Source organism: Ranitomeya variabilis, chromosome 2 (assembly GCF_051348905.1).
Source record: "Ranitomeya variabilis isolate aRanVar5 chromosome 2, aRanVar5.hap1, whole genome shotgun sequence".
Taxonomy (NCBI): Eukaryota; Metazoa; Chordata; class Amphibia; order Anura; family Dendrobatidae; genus Ranitomeya; species Ranitomeya variabilis.
The window spans coordinates 778,149,015-778,165,489 of record NC_135233.1 but is presented as its reverse complement, the minus strand read 5'-3'; the positions used below and the strand labels follow the sequence as shown (position 1 = coordinate 778,165,489).

The following is a 16,475-nucleotide window of genomic DNA, read 5'->3' as shown; positions in this document are numbered from 1 at the left end:
ATTGCGCGAAGGCCGGAAATGACGTCGCGGTCGCGTCACCGCACAAGTTCATCTTTGATGATACCAGCCTATACCAGTACCCCACCTCCACCTTGCTGGCGTCTGAGTCGGAGTGGAGCTCTCTGCCCTTTACTGATCCAGCCTCTGGCCCATCAAGAGTCACTCTCATTTCATCAGTCCATAAAACCTTTGAAAATTCAGTCTTAAGATATTTCTTGGCCCAGTCTTGACATTTTTTCTTCTGTTTCTTGTTCAAAGGTGGTTATTTTTCAGCCTTCCTTACCTTGGCCATGTCCCTTAGTATCGCACACCTTGTGCTTTTTGTTACTCCAGTAACGTTGCAGCTCTGAAATATGGCACAACTGGTGGCAAATGGCATCTTGGCAGCTTCACGCTTGATTTTCCTCAATTCATGGGCAGTTATTTTGCGCCTTTTTTGCTCAACACGCTTCTTGCAACCCTGTTGGCTATTTGCCACGAAACGCTTGATTGTTCAGTGATCACGCTTCAAAAGTTTGGCAATTTGAACACTGCTGCATCCCCCTGCAAGACATCTCACAATTTTGGACTTTTCAGAACCAGTCAAATCTCTCTTGTGACCCATTTTCCCAAAGGAAAGAAAGTTGCCTAATAATTAAGCACACCTTATATAGGGTTTTGATGTCATTAGACAACACCCCTCCTCATTACAGAGATGCACATCACCTGATTTACATAATTTGTAGTTGGCTCTCAAGCCTGAACAGCTTGGAGTAGGACAACATGTATAAAAAGCATCATGTGATCCAAAAAACAACTTGCCTAATAATTCTGCACACAGTGTGTATATATATATATATATATATATATATATATATATATATATATATATATATATATATATATATATATACAGTTGTGTGAAAAAGTGTTTGGTACTTCACTTTGTCAGGCAGGTCCTATTTAAGTGATTTCTTGATTGAGAAGAGGTGTGGCAGTAATCAGGCCTGGATGTGGCTAGGGAATTTGAACCCCACTTTCCAAAGATATGATAAACCACAGTTAATTTATATTTTAAGGGGGGACAATCACTTTTTCACACAAGGCTCTGTAAGTTTGGATTTATTTTTACCTTAATAATAAAGACATATTTAAAAACTGCATTTTGTGATTACTTGTGTTATCTTTATCTTATATTTACACACTGATGTAAATGCAGCTGCTCTCCTGAATCTTGGATTCTGTTTTTCTTTTATTATCCTGGGCTTCTCCTCTTCCTTGTTAGTCAAGTGGGCGTGATTCTCAATGCTTCTCTGTAGGCATCCACATGATAGTCAAACACCCATGGATAACAAGGCTAGATTTACATACAAGAAAGAAGACACCATATCTAAGGAATATAAAGGCACAGGTACAGGAAAACATGGCAGATTTAAGATAAGGGAGGCATTTAGGCCTCTTTAAAATATGTATATATTTTTAGAAAATAACTAGTCCTCTTTAATGGTGTACACTGTCTTGTGCAGTAGGTCAATTTTTATGAAGAAATGCTATAAGGACTCTTTCAATTTGAGTTTAATCAGTGCTTGATCAGTGTCAGTTTTTACCCTCAGTGTTTGATCAGTGCTCAGTGTTCTTCACATATAAATCAGTAAATTACACAGCAGCTTCTGCCATCTTTTGCAATATTAATCACAAACAGCGTACAGACTACACACTGATGCCATCCATGGACTGTCAATGATTTTCACGGACCCATAAACTTGTATTGGTATTTTTCATGCATGATGATGACTCTTGTGGAAATAATCTTATGTTCTCTCGTTCACAGGGAGTATAACTCTTGAAGACTTGATATCTGTGTTACCATTTGGGGGTACTTTTGATCTAATTGAAATTAAAGGATCAACTCTTAAAAAAGCATTTGAGCACAGCGTTCATCGCTATGGGGCCAGTACTGGAGAATTTTTGCAAGTTGGTGGTATGTTGAATTTCTCATTTTCTAAGTCATTCCTATGCCATTTTTTAACAAAGGTGTGCAATCATTCTTTTTCCAGTCAAAATGAAAAAAGAATGTAATAACTTTGGTACCAGATAGTTTATTCCTCTTCATTACCATGCCTATGTTTGGATTGACATATTTTGCAGGATGAGCTAAAATATTCAATTATATTTGTGGGTACATATAAATTAACATATGAACTTTTTGGGAAACAGAAAACCATCATTCATCACATATTACATGCTAACTGGTCACATCATGATGAGGAGGCTGGAGGTCTGAATAAACCATATTTTTTACTTTTTTATTTCTCTGTTGCAGGGATATTAGCTTGTAAATTTTATATGCTAATTTCCACTAAAACCAAGGGGGCACTAGCAGAGATTCTTCACTGGGCTTATTTACTTTTCTCCTGCATGATATTGACCAATCAAAAGCATGAGGCAACATGCAGAAGAAAAAAGAAAATGCCCCCAGAGAATGTCAGAATCAGCCTTTTTTTCTGTGATATGGTGAGACTGATATGCAGGTGGCAGTTCACACAGTTCTAATTGCTGGTGATTACTGTGTAGAATGATGAGAGCAGAGCAGTGTATCATTACAAACCAAAATCGCACTATCCCGGGTATTGAGGAATAAAGCCCCTTTACCAGGAAGTTATACAGTACAGTGTATTTGACAGGCACTAAAGCACACTATGCCTTTCATCTCACAACATGACAGCGCTGTGAGATGAGAATAGTGTGTGAACAGTGCTTGCCGCTTATCACTTGTTCCGCATAATTTCCAGGTACTGACGCATTATCACCAATACCTGGACTTTGTGCAGCACACTGACCTTTGGTGATATAAGAGCTTTAGGGCGGTATCAGCACTGGTCATATACCCCACTGTGCATCAATTCCAGGTAAAGGAATGTTATTCCCTATACCTGGAAAAGAGGCACACAGCTCTGCTTTCCTCCCCCTGCACAGTAATCACTGATCTGTGTGGTGTGACCTAGTTAGACATACGTCTTACCATATCACACAGAAAAACCAGGTTTTGGCATTCTTTGGAGGCGTTTTCTTTTTTCACCCATACCAAAACCAAAATAGGGTGCACTACTAGGTACAAACTAGGCATAAACAGGTTATAAGGGTATGTGCACACGCTGCGGAATGGTGTGCGGATTTTTCCACACTGATTTTGGTAAATCCGCAGGAAAACCGCACTGCGGAATTGCCGCGGATTTACCACGTTTTTTCCCCGGGTTTTTGTGCGGATTATACCTGCGGTTTTACACCTGTGGAATCCTATTATGGAGCAGGTGTAAACCGCTGCAGAATCTGAACAAAGAATTGACATGCTGCGGAATATAAACCGCTACGTTTCCGCATGTTTTTTCCACAGCATGTGCACTGCAGATTTTGTTTTCCATAGGTTTACATGGTACTGTAAACTCATGGAAAACTGCTGCGAATCCGCAGCGGCCAATCTGCTGCGGATCCGCAGCAAAATCTACAGCGTGTGCACATAGCCTAAGGGTGCTGCAAAATGCAAAAGGTGACAATAGACTATGCAAAGAAAAGAAGAAAAGGCCATTGCATATTAATTGCGGACACCTATGTCATGAAGTAAAAAAACACAATTTTATTAACACGAAAAGCATGAAAACATATAAATAAAAGCATTTAAAAATGAAGTGGCCACATCCCTGTATCCTTAATGATTAATAAGTAAGCAGTGAGCCTAGTATACCAATGATATTTGCCATAATATGCATTGCCACAAAGTGCTAACAGCAGTGCAGCAGACAAAAAAAGGAGGGAGGGAAAGGATAATAACAAAATCAGTAGTCATTATATATAAGCATGATTAAGAAAAACCCCAGACAACAGTATCTAATCCATAAGGCCAGACATGGAGGAAAAATGCTACCAAAAGGTCAGCAGTGGGCGTCCCTAAAGATGACAAAATGACCCAGGTAAAGCAAAGCCCATGTGGTACAAAGTAGCCCAACACTATGAATGGGCCAGAATTGAGAACCCTGATTGCCAGAATCAGCACTGGGGGAGTAAAGCAGGAAATGAAAAATAATAGTGATGAGTAATATAAATGACGATACTAATAATCCCAATGTTCCTGCACAGAAATGGTACCAACAAGAGGTAACAGTAAAGATGTTCAGGCACCTGGTATGTAAGCCTCCATGAGATGGAAAGGCACATGTGGATCAAAAGCCTTGGAGTGGCTTTTTTCACCCTGCATGACACCTCCTGCTTATGATTGGTCAATGTCATGCAGGCGGAAATATTAAATTCCCTCAATGAAGAATTTCAGCTAACACTCCCTTGATTTTAGTGTAAATCAGCAAGTAAAGTTTACAAGCTAACATCTCCACAAAGCAAATGAGGAATGAAAAAATAAAAAACGGTTTAGGTCTCAGAAGGGAATGCACACACTGATTATTCCCCAGCATTTCCCGTATGAGTGGATAGCCCCATGACCACCTGTATGCGATTTGCATACTTGAAACCATGTACTGACTAGTCTCATTCAGATTTTCTCCGGCAAATCGCAAATAGAGTACCCATCCACACTGGGAATACAAGGAAATTGTGACAATATGCGTTATCACATTTCAGCAATCTGTAGTCACATACAGTGCAAAAAAAAAGTATTTAGTTAGCCACCAATTGTGCAAGTTCTCCCACTTAAAAAGATGAGAGAGGCCTGTAACTGACATCATAGGTAGACCACAACTATGACAGTCAAAGTGAGAAAACAAATCCAGAAAATCACCTTGTCTGATTTGGCAAGATTTATTTTGCAAATCATGGTGGAAATGTAAGTCTTCACAAGGTTGGCACATACTGTTGGTGGTATGTTGGCCCATTCCTCCATGCAGATCTCCTCTAGAGCAGTGATGTTTTGGCCTGTCACTGGACAACACGGACTTTCAACTCCCTCCAAAGGTTTTTTTATGGGGTTGAGATCTGGAGACTGGCTAGGCCACGCCAGGACCTTCATATGCTTCTTACAAAGCCACTCCTTCATTGCCCTGGTGGTGTGCTTGGGATCATTATCATGCTGAAAGATCCACCAACATTTCATCTTCAATGCCATTGCTGATGGAAGGAGGTTTGCACTCAAAATCTCACGATACATGGCCCCATTCATTCTTTCATGTACCCAGATCAGTCGTCCTGGTCTCTTTGCAAAGAAACAGCCCCAAAGCATGATGTTGCCACCCCCATGCTTCATAGTAGGTATGGTGTGATTTGGATGCAACTCAGCATTCTATCTCCTCCAAACACGACGAGTTTTGTTTCTACTAAGGAGTGCTATTTTGGTTTCATCAGACCATATGACATTCTCCCAATATTCTTCTGGATAATCCAAATGCTCTCTAGCAAACTTGAGATGGGCCCGGACATGTACCGGCTTAAGCAGGGGGACACATCTGGCACTGCAGGATCTGAGTCCCTGGTGGCGTAGTGTGTTACTGATGGCAGCCTTTGTTATGGTGGCACCAGCTCTGTGCAGGTCATTAAATAGGTCCCCATGTGTGGTTCTGAGATTTTTGCTCACCGTTCTTGTGATCATTTTGACCCCACGGGGTGAGATCTTGTGTAGAGCCCCAGATCGAGGGAGATTATCAGTGGTCTTGTATGTCTTCTATTTTCTCATTATTGCTCCCACAGTTGATTTCATCACACCAAGCTGCTTGCCAATTGCAGATTTAGAAAGAACGTAGCAAAACCTATACCCCCAAATTTTTAAACAAATAAAAAAGATAATAAAATGATATATCAATAAAAGAAGGATATAGTTGCTAGATGAAAGAATAACCATTCGGAATATTTGAAACACCAAGAAAACACATTCCAAACCTAGAATCTCAAAAAAGATACAAATACAATTTAATAAATTCAACAAAATTACCTTTATTTAAATATGAATGGTAAACAGTAGCACTATAGAAAAATGCGCCCATACTTGGGGGTATTATGAAAATTGATATCAAGAATAGTTACAAAAAATATATATTAATATATAAGAAAAGAAGCAGCGGGCCAAAAAAATGTACATATGTATATAAAATTATCTGGGAACATGTATGTACATCTCAAGGAAAAATATATATATCCGATAACCACAATATACATTCATTATATATACATTGTACCTATTGATTGCTGATTAAGGGGAATGCAAAAAAGATAAATGTAAATATATATCAAGTGCCAAAAGATGACCAAATAATGAAATCAAACAATATCAATGGTGATAAAAAACACAATGTTGTGCAAAAAATATATAGCAATTCAATGTGTAGGGGATAATGATGGTAATAAAAATCACAATATTGTGCAAAAAATATATAACTGTACAATTGGTAGGGGATAAGATAGGGAAGAATAGTGAAATATAAATGCTGATCACAGCAAGTGAAAAGCAACTAAAAATTAAAGAGCAATAAAAGGGAGGTATGTACCTTTAAGGACTGCCGGTCCAAGTACAGCGCACCCCAAAGCGCGTTTCGGATTAAATCCTTTGTCAGGGGGAGGTGCACTATCTGAACCGGGGGGGTTTATATACAGTGGTAAGCGCCGATAGGAAGGAGCCAAAAGTGGGGTCGGCGCATGCGCCGCCAGGAGGACCCGGACGTCCACAGAGCCCGCGTCACTAAACTTACTCTGCAACAGTACAATAACATCAAAGTACAGCCAATGTCAATGAGAACTATCTTCAAAATAAAGAAGAACAAAAACTCATGGAAGTGTTGATATGGCCACAAAGCCCTGATCTCAAAATCAAGTCTGTCTTGGATTACATGAAGAGACATGTTCATCTGTGCAAGAATAAATCCACAGAAGATTAGTGGTTAAGTCCCTAATATGTTTGAAACAACAACCCATCAGTGTTTTAAAAAACTGTATGTAAGGACTGATGCTTTGATGCTGTTTTAAAGGCAAGGGGTGGTCACAAATATTGATTACATTTCTGTTTTCTACACACTTTACATTTTGTTAATCAATAAAAATAAACTATCAACACCTCTATTTTTTAAAGCCTTCTTACTGTTAGAGGCCAGGATTTCCCTTCTGTGCAGGATGTATCTCAGGCACTGTTTGTTGCTCTGGTCTCCCATTCAGGTCCAGCTGCTGGGTCTGCTGCTTAGTGCAGATGTTAGTCCAAGCATCTTGCTCAAGCTCCTGTTATATGTGTGGTTACTGCTGGCTCTCCAGCTAAAGTCTATAGTAAACAGTGGTGCACTGCAGCAGCCCCACTCCTGGAGGCTAAGTCCAGAAATCACCTTACTGAGCATGTCTGTGATGTGGCCGCTCCCGATTCGCCCATGGGCAATGCCCCGTCCGGCTGGGCGTGAGTGTTTGGGGTGGAGCCTGGCGAATAAAGGGCTTTCAGCAAAGCACGCAGGCATGCTATCGTCACTTGTGTTTGGTGTATGTATGGATGGATACGCGATCGCTCTGTCTGTGCGTTTGGTGTGTTTAGCACCGTATCAGCTACCAGTGGGACATCAATGTTCTGTGTCAGCATGTGTTCAGGTCTGGCCCTGTGCCATTAGAATTCCGGCACCTCCGGAGGAGATTGTCTGTTTGCGTTCAGGGCTGACATCAAGCCATTAGAATTCCGGCTCCTCCAGAGAGAAGGTTTGCTGCGTGTTCTTGCTGACTGAGTATTTGCTATCTGTTTCCATCCCATGTGTATGCTATATATCCCTGTGGGGTTTACAGGATATTGCACCACAGAGCAAGTTCAACTCACGTGTTCTTTTGCAGTGGTTTAAACAGGGTATTGCACACTTTCTACTTTCCCTGTATCTCTCGGTGGTTAACTGACCTGGTACTTACTTTCTCTGTACCCCTCGGTGGTTAGCTGAGCTGGTACTTACCTTCCCTGTACCCCTCGGTAGTTAGCAGAGCTGGTACTTACCTTCCCTGTACCCCTCGGTGGTTAGCTGAGCTGTTACTTATTTTCCCTGTACCCCTCGGTGGTTAGCTGAGCTGGTACTTACTGTCCCTGTTCATCTCGGTGGTTAGCTGAGTTGGTACTCCTCTCTATGCATCTCGGAGTGTTATCTGGGTTTGGTTTTCTGAGTTCCATTCACACTGAGTGGACTTAACTCGGTGTGTTTAAGGAGGAACGTTTGCTAGTTTTTTCTGTCTTTAGTCACACTAGCAGCAGTTTTATGAACGGTGGACACTGGGTTGCAATTGCACCGTAATTATTGGTAGACCAAAAAGGGAAAAAATAGAATGGCACTAAGAAACAGTCTACTTACTGGTGGAGTAGGTGGGCTCTGTGTTAGCGACACTTTGCTGGGTGAAATCATGGTGATGCAGAGTGCTTGCTTAGAAAAACACACGTGTAACAATCCATAATAGAGAAAAAAGCAGCAACACTCCGTTTACCATGTCATAAAAACCTAAGTCCTTTATTTAAGAAAGCTTTTCATTGACAAGGTTTTTGAGGGCAGGATGAATGCAGGTATGCAGGCAAAAGAACAGGACCTGGGGGCTTTTTCCTGGATCCAACCCAGTGTTCGTCACCTGTTTTTTTTTTTACTGGTAAGGGCTGCTCTATATGCCAATGGGCTGTGGTGACATTTATTCATTAGTACAAAGACTTTAGTAACAGCAGCTCTTTGCCATTATATGTATTGATTTAACTAGCTACCTATCTATTGGCTTCAGTAACAGCAGCTCTCTGCCATTAAATGTATTGACTTAACCGGCTACCTACATCGGGGGGTGTCCTCTTTATGCTATCCCTATGCACTTTACTGACTTTTGGATTTTGGTATGCACATTGTTTGAAGTATTGTTAATAAAACATTACTGTTTTAAACCCATATACTCCTTTAGTCTCCTCTTTTGGCATTTGACATGTAGTTGGTGCTGCTTTTTGGTTTGGGTTTTTTTTGCACTATTTAGTGCTAATTTCCCTATTGTTTGACCAATATGTTTCCTGGTTTTGTTACTATGCCTAAAATTTTTGCACAATACTAGAAGTATACAATGTGGGATTGTCCAGATGTATATTGCTGAATGTGTAGTTTTAATAAATGATTCACTGGCTTTGCCTACAGGGGTCATCTGGTCTCTGAAGGGAATGCACACACTGACTACTTCCCTGCATTCCCCGTATGAGTGGACAGCCCCATGACTGCCTGTATGCGATGTGCACACTTGAAGTCTTGTGCTGACTAGTTTAATTCAGATTTGCAAATGGCATATACTGTAGACTACCTATTCGCACTGGGAATATAACAACATTTTGAAAATACGCGCTATCGCACAATCACAGTTCAGCAATCTGTAGTCACATATAGCGACCGCAGACTTTTCTTCTGAGACGAGACAACCCATTTAATAGTCAGAGCGATGTACTAGCTATCAGCTATTGTATTTTATGAAAAAATGCGTGAAAGTTTAAAAAAACAAAGAATGGAACATTAAGAAACCTAAAACAGTGCATAATAAAACTATGTGTATCTTGGCACCTGACAAACCTCTGTTACTTATTCTGTATTTTGAAGAATGCATTTTCTTTCAGATAAGTACCGTAATTGATCTCTGTAGAGATACTCAAATGACAAAAACACATGGCGGAAGTTATTGTTACATTTTACTCATCTCCGCTGTTTTATTGCACATGTTGTTCTGGCACTAGATTACTCTATATAGAAATGTATACCTGAAGTAAAACTCAAGGTATATGATGTTTAAGGCCGGGATCACACTTTTGAGAAACTTGCACGAGTCTTGCGTCTCAATACCCAGCACTGCCGCCAGCACTCAGGACCAGAGTGTGCGGCTGTATGTATTTCTATGCAGCTGAGTGCTCCGGTCCAAGTGCCAGCGGCAGTGCTGGGTATTGAGACCCGAGACTTGTGAGAGTTTCTCAAAAGTGTGATCCCGGCCTAAGGGTCAGTTCACACTCATAACATTTATATAAAAAAATGTCTAAACTGAAAGGCTACGGCATACGTCTGAATGGGGATGTAACATGTTCATGGATTTCTCCTAATCCAATTTAATTGAATAAGACAGTGGCACCAAATCTGCTGCTTGTGCATAAACTGTAAATGTCATACTAGCTGAAGATAATGGAAGATTATTTGGGGGAAACAAATGTAACTTTATCTTGTAAATACTTCAAAAATAGTTCACGTATGTATTCCTTCCTTTTCTGTTTCAGGAATTAAAGTGGTTTATAATTTAAATAAAAAATCTGGAGAAAGAGTTGTCACATTACAAGTTCTGTGCACCAAATGTCGGGTACCAAAATATATTCCAGTGGAAACGGATGAAGTGTACAAAGTTGTTCTTCCGGCTTTCCTTGCTGATGGGGGAGATGGTTTTAGTATGCTGAAAAATGAGACCTTGAAACATGATAGTGGTAAGTTGTGCAGAATTTTCATTGACGCATTGGAAAACCATAATAAACCATTTGGATTCTAAGTGATGTAGGTCTATACCCATACCTCTGATATGAAGACATTATCTGCATTCACTATGAACTGTAGAGTATTTATAATTGCAGTCATAATAAGGCTAGGCTCATATGAAAACAGCTCTTTACTGCTCAGCTCTACATCGGGAGTTTTGTCAAAATCCACCCAGAAATTCCAGGTTAGGCCTCCTTCACATGTCTGTGTTTCCAGAACGTGTGGTATCCAGTTTTTGTTACAGATGCCACACGTATCTATTATAACCTATGCTGCTGTGCACATCACCATGTTTTTACACAGATAATGTGTCCATGTAGACCACAAGGAGACATGTCCATTTTTTACCAGCAACACATATGACAAGAGCCAATACAAGTCTATGGGTCCGTGTCAAACCCGTACAGCACATGGATGGTGTCAGTGTGCTGTACGTGTTTTAACATTGCAAAGTATAGGAGAAACACTGTAATTTCTTTTGCCATACTTGAAAAACACTGACAACACATTGATCCAAAACACTGATTAAACTGTTTTTTCCAGTACCGGTTTTATACAGACGTGTGAAGGAGGACTTAGTTTGTAAAAATAGCACACTTTTTTTGTCCTGCTCTGAAAAAAGACTTGATTTTTTTTTTAAGCTGATACAGATAATTTCGACTAAGATTATTATTCTTTTAAGGTCTTTATATCAGAATCATAGGCTGCAGACATCTATCACTTCATTCAAGTAGATGGCTCAGTTGGGGATCTATTGGAGTTCTCTTCAGCAAACCGTTTTCGACGATTCTAACAGAAACAGAGTGTTTGGTGGAGAGAACTTTATTACTGTAAAGCTAGCCTGATTTGTAAAGATTTCTTCAACTTCAAAAAGTGCTTGCTTTCTTATGCAATCCTATTTGTGAAGGCAGAAATATATATATATATATATATATATATATATATATATACACTTATATATATACACATACCAGATGGTGGCCCCATTCTAACGCATCGGGTATTCTAGAATATGCATGTCCACGTAGTATATTGCCCAGCCACGTAGTATATTGCCCAGTCACGTAGTATATTGCCCAGCCACGTAGTATATTGCCCAGCCACGTAGTATATTGCCCAGCCACGTAGTATATTGTCCAGGCACGTAGTATATTTCCAAGTCACATAGTATATTGCCCAGTGACGTAGTATATTGCCCAGCGACGTAGTATATTGCCCAGTGACGTAGTATACAGCACAGAGCCACGTAGTATATTGCACAGTGAAGTAGTATACAGCACAGAGCCACGTAGTATATTGGCCAGCCACGTTTGTTACAGGTTAAAAAATAAAAAATAAACATATACTCACCTTTCCGAGGACCCCTTGTAGTCCATGGCAGCTTCCGGTCCCAGGGTTGGTCTGAGCGCAGGACCTGTGATGACGTCGCGGTCACATGACCATGACGTCACGTCCGGTCCTTTCCGCGCAGGCGCGCAGGACTTGTGATGATGGCAGGTCCTTCTGCCATACCATCTTTGCCACCGCAACCTGCAACGGAAGATGGCGGGTTGCGCGAGCGGCTCAGAGGACTACAGAGGGTGAGTATAGCAGGTTTTTTTTTTATTTATTATTTTTAACATTACATTTTGTACTATTGATGCCGCATAGGCAGCGTCAATAGTACAAAGTTGGGGACACACAGGGTTAATAGAGGCGGTAACGGAGTGCGTTACCCGTGGCATAACACGGTCCGTTACCGCCGGCATTAACCCTCTGTGAGCGGTGACCGGAGGGGTGTATGCGGGCGCCAGGCAGTGAGTGCGGGGAGTAAGGAGCGGCCATTTTTTTCCGGACTGTGCGCGTCGCTGATTGGTCGCGACAGCCATGACAGGCAGCTGGCGAGACCAATCAGCGAACGAATAACCGCGACACACAGACAGAAGGACAGACAGATGGAAGTACCCTTAGACAATTATATAGTAGATATACATATCTTTGAAAGAATATGATAAAAAAAATTAAAAAACCCAAACATTTAAACGTGACAGTCTACCTCACAGAATGTGAGTGTGCCAAGAGAAATTTTATTGCACATCTTTTTTACTATTCAAACCTTACATCTGTACACCCAAAGAAATATTGCACACTCTTGCAGGTGCTGGCTTTTTGATCATGTGCCTGGCTAGCATTTCTTATGTCATTTTTGCAAGAGGGTTGAATTTGTTAAAAAAAAAAATAGCCATAAAAATATTTTAAAATGTATATATTTTGTGCATGTCTGTTTTTGCACATCTGTTTCTAGTCCATTGGCAACTGTTTACATGACACGTATAGTATATGCGCTGCCACATTTTGCTTTTCTTTATGTGTACCTACCTAGCATGTCTTGTTATGTCCTTTATGGCAAGGGTTAAATAATTGGAGTTGAAAAGAGTATCAAAATATTGTACAAAATGTATGGTAAAAGAAAAAATGGCAATGGGTAGTATAAACAAAAAACATACCATAACTAAGATTGTGATAGCCGCTAACAGCTGCACCTGCACCACTGGTTTTAGCCGTCCATGCAGTAGTACTACCAAATTAGCTTCTTTTGCTTCTGGCAAGCATACTAGTGGGGAGGAAGTGGAAGGCATTATGAAATATATGGCACATCACTTATCTCAGTAACTGCAGGATGTTTTCCTCTGATAGTGACACCATCAGTTTGAGTTAGTGTTCTGCAAAGAACAGTCTGTCTCATAAAAAAAATTAATAATAAGGATAATTTTTGGACTGTTTTTTATCTTAAAAAGCATGAAAAATTGACTGTTGGTTACTGCCATATTTCTATGGTACGATCACATTAACATTACTAAGGCTATGTTTGTGTTCAAGAGTTAAAAAGGAATTGGGTACACTTCTAGACCTTAGAATGTTACACATGTGTTTTATAGAAAATTGGAGGCTTTATACTATTGTAATTTGCGGTCAAGCAATTAATTGCTAATCACATTTTTTTTTTTAATTACATGAATCCAACAAATTTAAATTTCAAAAGATTCAATCATCTCTACTTACCTCTTATGTCTATGTAATCAAGCCCCACCAGGTTTTATAAACTGGTTGGTGGTATGGAGAAGTGTGTGATCAGTGTTCTCAATCAGTGGCTTCAAAAATAAATGTCACTTTCTGGAACTCTATGAATATGTTCCTAATGGAACAATGGTTGTAGTACTGCTTAAGTAGGATCAAAACCATCTTACCAGCAGATAAAACTGGGATACGAGTCTTTGAACCTTTTAATACCTACTGTGGTTCAATAACACTTGTCAAATTTAAAAATGTCTCACAATCTGGAAAAAATTTAAAGACTTCAAGATAGGATCATTTTGTGTGTGTTGGCTGAAAATGTGGCAAGCAGTAAAGTCATCTAGCTTGTTGCATATTACAGGAAATTGTAGCTGGATCATTTTGCTGATATTAGTGGATATCATTAGTAACTCAATATTCAGTTTTAAATTATTAATCATGCAGTGCTCTTTATATTTTTACACTTGTACTTTGTTTTATTCTTGTTTGCTTTTTTTTGTAGGTGATCTTGATGTAGCAGTGGTTGGCAATTATATTCATAGAATGTTACGAATTTACCCTGCAGTGGAAGGGAGGATTCAATTTTCAGATGAAGATTCTCCCAATTCTTCTTCAGTCGTCATTGAAATGAACTTATCCATGGTCTCTTTGATGCCTTTAATTGTGCTGATATTTAAAATACTCTGAATAACATCAAATATGTGAAACAAAGATTTATTCTAAATAAATATATAAATATAGTTTTGATCTTTTTTTTTCTAGCAGAAAATGAATATAAACTATGCAAATCATGCCATACCTCTTTTTTATAACTGTAGCATCTAGAAATTTCACATGTTTTTATCTTCCTGGTTTTGCGGCATGCTTGAAAATTTTCTCTCTCTCAAACCCCGAAACGCCGAACATTGCAACGGACTTCCGCAAGAAGTTCGTGCTCGGTTTCACAAAGTTTGCTGCTTCAGTTTTTATGGTGGCAGATGAATTGCGAAAAGTTACAGTAATTTCTTTCATGAAAATTAACTTAATATAAAAAAAAATATTTACACTGAATTTCATCCTAAAACCATTCATGTGTGGTTTCCATTGGCCCCAAAACAATTCTGCCTAAGAACACTGTATTGAATAAAAAATGGTATGCAAACATGCTCCAAGACAAACTTCTATCGACGATTCAGCATCATTGCAACAATCTAGGGGAAATTTGATTATGAACAATAATTTTTCTATCATGATGTAGCACCATGTCAAAGCAAAGTGATAAGTTAAGTACCTAGGTGAACAAAACATTTCAATTTTGGACCCATAGACAAGAAATTCCCTGATCTCAATCCCATGGACAACCTGTGGTCAATCTTCAAAAAGCGGTGGATGAGCAAAAACACAGAAATTGTGATAAACTCCAAGCACTGATTAGACCAGAATGGGCTGTCATCAGGATTTGGACCAGAAGCTGAGATCCAGTATGTTAGGGAAAATTGCTAAATTCTTGAAAAATAAGGAGTCACAAGTTTAAATTTTGAAGTCTTTCAGAAACTTGACTTAGTTAACAATAAAAAGTAAAAAAAAAAACTTGTGAAATGTTTAGAATTTTACTTTAGTAATCATAGAAATATCTAACTAAAAGATTAAACACTGAGGCAGCAAATCTTTTGAAAAACAAAATTTGTGTCATGACTATAGGCTAGACTGGATAACAAAAATGTAGGTTGGAGTTACATTAACAGTCAATTTTCAATTAGTGTTTAGGTAAAGAGCAACAAAATGTTTAACTTCAGAAAAGGCAAGTTTTCATTGCTAAAAGTAGATCTTAAAGGAAATATAATTCTAAATACATTTCAAAATACCTGTAATTAAGTAAATCACACTTCCTTTATCTACGGAAGCAATCGCTATGAAATTAAAATGGCCACCACCTTGTTATACTAACTGAAACCTGTAATATAATGTAAATAGGTCAAATGCCTGGAAGCTCTGCCCTTCCCTTCATGTGTTGGAAGGATGTGTTCAGTGGATATTCTGACATAATACTGCTGGAAATATCATCCTTATGCCACGATGCAAGATCTTGCATGGAACCCCAGACCAAGGAAGATTGACAGTCATTTTGTGTTTCTTCCATTTTCAAATAATTGGTGCCTTCTCAACAAGCTGCTTCCTATTGTTCTGCAGTCCATCCCAGCTGAGCAAGGTCTACAAATTTGTCCCTGGTGTCCTTAACCAGCTCTTTTGTCTTAGCTATGGTGGAGAAGTTGGAGTGTGATTAATTAAGTGTTAGAACAGGTGTCTTTTATACAGGTTAAAAGTTCAAACAAATGCTTCACTGACCGGTTAGGACACTTATCTTAAGGATATCAGGAACCAACCTATTCTAAATTAAATGGAGACCCCGCAACAAAATGCTTCCAAAGATTCATTCCTGGTGCCCTTCGTCATAAACCTTAAACATGTAAAGGCCAATGGATTTAGCCCATATCCCGGGAATTACAAGTGTTTCCAGAGTTTATCAGGTACAATTGACCTAAAGCATTTAGGTTCCTCATACTACAGTCCCGCCACCATTGATAACTTGGTACGAGTTAGGCAACAGCCTAACATGTTGATCCAGAGGAGGGCAAAAAAAAACACCATGCGGCAAATACTAAGCTCCACATTCGGGAAAAAAAATCCTTCCCGACTCCACATACGGCAATCAGACTAGTTCCCTGGATCAACGTCCTATCAGGGAATCTAGTGTATAGAACCTGTAGCATTACACTTTTCAAGAAAGGCATCCAGTCCTTTCTTAAATTTTAGTAGTGAATCACTCATTACAACATCATATGGCAGAGTTCCATAGTCTCACTGCTCTTACAGTAAAGAATTTGCATCTGTGATTGATTAAACCTTCTTTCCTCCTGACGTAGAGGATGCCCCCTTGTCACTATCTCAGGTCTGAGAGTAAAAAGATCATCAGAAAGGCCTTTGTACTGTCCCCTTATA

The 16,475-nt window shown here is 39.4% G+C and overlaps 1 protein-coding gene across 1 annotated transcript in view; it reads left to right on the top strand.

Annotated features, from left to right (window-relative positions):
- The window catches only part of NT5E (5'-nucleotidase ecto), a 110,581-nt gene extending 96,345 nt beyond the window's left edge, over nucleotides 1-14,236 (top strand). Inside the window, exons 7-9 of the mRNA XM_077289784.1 lie at nucleotides 1,811-1,960; nucleotides 10,193-10,393; nucleotides 13,999-14,236. Coding sequence (XP_077145899.1) covers nucleotides 1,811-1,960; nucleotides 10,193-10,393; nucleotides 13,999-14,183 — 536 coding nt within the window. The 3' untranslated portion in view covers nucleotides 14,184-14,236. The remainder of the gene's footprint in view (nucleotides 1-1,810; nucleotides 1,961-10,192; nucleotides 10,394-13,998) is intronic.
- The last annotated feature ends 2,239 nt before the right edge of the window (nucleotides 14,237-16,475 follow it).